Source organism: Ciona intestinalis, unplaced genomic scaffold (genome assembly GCF_000224145.3).
Source record: "Ciona intestinalis unplaced genomic scaffold, KH HT000343.1, whole genome shotgun sequence".
In the NCBI taxonomy this organism is placed as follows: Eukaryota; Metazoa; Chordata; class Ascidiacea; order Phlebobranchia; family Cionidae; genus Ciona; species Ciona intestinalis.
In genome coordinates this window covers 1-5,148 of record NW_004190664.1, presented here as the reverse complement: position 1 = coordinate 5,148, position 5,148 = coordinate 1, and the positions used below count along the sequence as shown (strand labels likewise).

At 40.4% G+C, this 5,148-nt stretch overlaps 1 protein-coding gene across 1 annotated transcript; it reads left to right on the top strand.

Moving 5' to 3' along the window:
* The first annotated feature begins 2,329 nt into the window (after window positions 1-2,329).
* LOC113475396 (zinc finger MYM-type protein 1-like) lies at window positions 2,330-3,878 on the top strand. Its single transcript, XM_026839509.1, has one exon. It carries the CDS (start codon window positions 2,330-2,332, stop codon window positions 3,467-3,469), a length of 1,140 nt encoding a protein of 379 aa, XP_026695310.1. The 3' UTR covers window positions 3,470-3,878.
* Window positions 3,879-5,148: the final 1,270 nt, after the last annotated feature.

Below are 5,148 nucleotides of genomic sequence, written 5' to 3'. Positions count from 1 at the left end.
CAAAAATGAAATGTAAGAAAATAACTGTTAGCTTCTGTGATAACTCTATTAAAGTTACCAGAAATGCTTTTATTGGTGTGGTTGGTAGCAGTAGCAACTTATTTCATTTCGCAACTTAGTTATTTACAGTAGGCATATATATGTATATTTAACTTAACAGCTGATTTTTTTACCTCATATAACTTACCACCTTATAATATCAGACCCAACAATACAAAAGTGGATCCTGAAAAGAATGAGGAATCTGTCAATCAAAATTCAATGAGTGATTCGAGCTCTGAAGCAAGTGAAAGTGACTGGCAACCTTCTACTGACGGTATGTAATGCAGTATGTATTCTATATGGGTGAGGTCCTACAAATTTGCATGTGACCTGGGATTTAGGCCAGAGATGCCCATTACCCCAACATTGTATATGCACATTCTATTCTATGTGGGTGAGGTCCTTCCGTGAGACACGCCATGGGACATGGGGTTTTGGTCACAGTTAGCCCATCACAACCTATAACTTATGGGCCAAAAGTGATCATTGGGTTAAAACAATGTTTGTTAGGTGTGTTTCCAGTGGCGCAACCAGCGCGTACAAAAGGGGGCTGTTAACTACGGACGTTAAATCTCACTGTCACGTTGTCTGTTGGCCGCAATGCGTAAAGCGTGCGTGCTATTAGTATATAGTTGCCAGCTAATATAAAAAGCGTTGTCCAGCTTTCCATATAAACAGTTTTAAAATACAGTATGACGCATTCCCTACCTACGTCATAATACACGTAATGATTGTTACGTAACAAACCAATTAGTACCAAACGGACGACGGTATTTTGAATGTATTTTATTAACTAATCGTTAAAGGCAGTACAGTATTGGATTAAAGAACGTGTTACATATAGTGAGGATTAAGGATTTATTCCAGGTTAATACAAATAAAGATGGCACCTCCAGCAAAGAGCCGAAAAATTACATCGTTTTTTCAACGTTTCGGGTCCTCTTCAGCTACTGATAAAGGTAGTTTAGTAGCTGCAGATGAAGGCAGTCCATTAGCTACAGACGACGGCAGTCCAGTAGCTTCAGATGAAGGCAGTCCATTAGCTACAGACGACGGCAGTCCAGTAGCTTCAGATGAAGGCAGTCCATTAGCTACAGACGACGGCAGTCCAGTAGCTGCAGATGAAGGCAGTCCAGTAGCTGCAGATGAAGGCAGTCCATTAGCTACAGACGACGGCAGTCCAGTAGCTGCAGATGAAGGCAGTCCATTAGCTGCAGATGACGCACCCGTCTCTCCACACGAAGAAACCACTACTACCGGTTTAGATATTGGAAATTTTATTCAAACTCGGGCTTCTTTGTCAGACAGTCTAAAACTTAATTTGCTGAAATATGCATGGGAACCACCATCAAATTATAATTTTCCTAAATATTCCCGAATGTGTGGCGGTGTCCAGCGGTTCAATAGTTTTAGAAATGTTTGGTTTTCGGATTTTAATTGGCTGTGTTACAGTGAGAGTAAGGTCGGTGCGTTTTGCAAGGTTTGCGTGTTGTTTGCACCGAACGAAGTTGGAGGATCGGCACTTGGTCTTCTCGTAAACAAATCCTTTTCTGGCGCACAAAATTATTGCAATGGGCCGAAATTGTTCAGAACTCACGCATCCAAACGATTCCATCAGTTGGCTATGACTAAAGCTTCTTCCTATATAGCGACTTCAAAGGTAGGTAGCATTGCAGAACGAATAACACTTCATCAACAAAGGCAGTTACGCGAAAAACGTGAATATCTTGAAGGTTTGGCAATGACCATTCATGTTTTAGGAAAGCAAGGTATTGCTTATAGGGGGCATAGGGACGGTGGGAAACTAGAAGGTTCGTCCCAAAATGAAGGCAACTTAAGGGCAATTCTTCAACTGCTTATAGCACGAGGAGACAAGCAAATTCAATGTTATGCTGAATCTGCACCAAAGAATGCACTCTACATAAGTTGGAAAATTCAAAACGAAATAATAGATTTAATTGGTGGTCAAATTCGATTAAATGTTATCAATGAGGTCAAAACTGCTGGTGTATTTTCAATTTTAGCAGACGAAACGCGAGACGTAAGTGGTGTTGAGCAGCTCTCGTTACTGGTGCGTTACGTTTCCGTGGCGGGGGATGGAGCTCCCTTAGTTAAAGAGGAATTTCTTGACTTCTGTGAAGCTTTTGATTTAACCGGAGAGGGGCTAAGTCGTCAAATACTCAAGAACGTCAGTGATTGGGGGTTGGATTTATCTTTAATGAGGGGACAAGGGTACGACGGTGCATCAGCAATGGCCGGGAAGTTTCGCGGGTGATCATCATCAGCAATGGCCGGGAAGTTTTCGCGGGCTTTGACGTCAGCAAGCAATTTGGTCCTGGTGAGAAGAACAATGCGTACAATCCAAGACGTAATTACGTTTTTGAAGGGAGGACAGAAGCGCACAACAGCCCTGAAAAATGCCATCTCGGCAATTTTTCCAGATTATAACAAAACCACACTGGTTTCTATGTGCACGACACGTTGGGTTGAAGGACATGACGCTGTCGTCCGGTTTGTTGAGGTATTTCCAGCGATTATCCAAGCGCTTGGCTCTCTTGAGCAGGAAGGCGATACTGAGACGTCGAACAAGGCTTATTTGCTTGGGAAACGAGTAAAGGAGTTCGAGTTTATAATTTCGATGTTGGTTATAAAATTTGTTGCTGGGTCGATGCTGGTTTTATCAGAGAAACTGCAGAAACCAACAAGAAATTTAGTTTCTGTGTGCGAACTAATCGACGATGACAAGAGGCATCTTAACTTTTCTTTAGAAAATTCAAACGTTTATAACGAAATATTTTCCAATGCTTGCCGTATTGCCTCCGATCTTGAAATTTCACCACAAACCCGCAACATTCGCTCCTCGTCAGCGGAAGAAGTAGATGCGCACTATAATACCCAGCTATTTAGACCTTATCTTCAGATGGTCCTTAACGAGTTATCAGTCCGCTTTAGCAATCATTTCTTAAAGGTTGCAAAACTTAGTTTTTTAATTCCGATTAACATCGCCCAACTGAATATTTGCAGCAACCGAGATGTGTATGTTCATTTCGGTGAGGTGCTCGATCTGCATAGAGCTGACCTCTTGCACCCGATGGATTGCGTCCTGACCGAACTTCACACGTGGTCTTTAAAATGGCAACAAGTTCCATTTTGTGAATTGCCGGACAACTTAAATGATGCCTTATCTCGAGCCCTATGTGACCTGTATCCAAATATTCACAGGCTTCTTAAAGTTTTTCTGACAATTCCCTGTACAACAGCCTCCGTAGAGCGCACTTTTTCTGGTTTGAAAAGGTTGAAAACGGTTTTAAGAAATCGATGTGGTGAAGAACGTCTTGGTGGGATTGCTCTAATGGCTTTACATCGCGATGCAGCGATAAATTACAGTGCTATTGTGGATGAATTTTTGTTGCAAAAACGCAAATAAAATTTGGTGGAGTTATTTTATTTATTTACAACTCTATTGTCGAGTGTCGGTCATATAGAAAAACTAATTGGTCTATAGATGATAGGGAAACCCCGTTTCGGTATGCATTTATATATATTAAATACCAACGAACGTTTACTAAGTCTTGTAAAGACGATTGAAGGGTAAACATGAGCGAAATACGTAAACAGAATGAAATAAATTAACACAACGAAACGGAGGCACGAGAGTGACGTAACAAGCGACTCGTTCTGTATGTAGTTTGCTACGCATGGACGATCAAGTAACTATGGGCGACATAAACATATATATGTATACACAATGAACAGTAATGTAGTTTGCCGACTGTAAACACAATATCATCTAGTCTAATATAGAACATTTATTAAGGAAGAATCTTAACAGCTGTCCGGGAGAGTTGCTGCGTTTAATGTTGGCTGTTGCTACCCCTGCTTGGACAGGATCCAAAAATGCCGTTCGTAGGCACCGCGCGAGAGTTTCATATATCCCAGTGTTATGTTAAATATTAATTTTAGTCATAAAATATTTTATTTAAAACTGATTTTTACACTTTAAAATCCAAAAGTTTTAAACTGTTTATATGAATTCAAATCGTTAACACAGACTGCTCGCTAATTCTGCTGACGTTGCATTTCGTCGTCAGTTTCCACAAGAATAATTTCACAACGATTGCTTCGCTTGTTTGGTGTGGAATGTATGCTACCGCATGCGTCTTCCTTTATTTCCAAAGCCAGCGCAGAGCGTAAAAATGTGACGCTCATATACGATGTTTCGATCGCGTGGTTGGTTGGGCAGTGGGCAGGAATATGCCCCGATTGTTACGTTATGAAACGTCATAATTAATAGTTATGTCGCAGTAGGGCATGTGACGTAACAATTGAACGAAAAAATGTTCAAATTTCAACCGAAGAAGTTTAATATTAAATGCAACGCGTGTGTGTGTGCGTCTTAGCACTTTCTGGCTGCGTGCGTGTCTGCGAAAAAGGGGGCTGTCATGACAGCAAAACAGCCCCCCTGGTTGCGCCCCTGTGTGTTTCCTAATAAGGACATCCACACCCATTAGTATTGTTTTATTTATTGCCAAAAAAACAGAATTTGCACCCTAATGTCTGCTCCTAATTGAAGCCATTTACTCCTAAACAAGGCAGTAGTATTGTTTTAGAGCTTTAAAAGTTTATTTATTTTATAGGTGCCTTTGAATGGATTCATTCACAAATGGTAGCAGGCGTCCAACCAAGGGATATTTTGTACAAACTAGTTCCTGATGTTGCACCTATACCACCTGATGTTAATATGCTTTCTATATGGAAACTGGTAAGTTAGATTTTACTTCTATCTGTGTAATTTAGGCTATTATAAAAAGTGAGGTCCTACAGCAACCCATGTTAGGGGACCTTAAATGAAATACAGAGTATAGAGCCAATTAACACAAGATATATTCATATTTATATGTTTAAGGTCCTATAGTGAGACAGCATGTCAGAAGCCCTGAGAATTGGGTATAATGCAGGATTGGCCCCTTACCCTGCTAAGCATGTTATGTGTAGGCTACTGAATTTTATTCGTTTAATTACATATGCTTAACAAGTAATTAAAACCATTTTTTTGTATAGTTTGAATATAGCATTTTAAATAGAGGTTTATAACGGAGCTTTTTT

Coding starts and splice junctions, on each gene's coding strand:
- LOC113475396 (XM_026839509.1), top strand. CDS start 2,330: ATGGCCGGGAAGTTTTCGCGGGCTTTGACGTCAGCAAGCAATTTGGTC.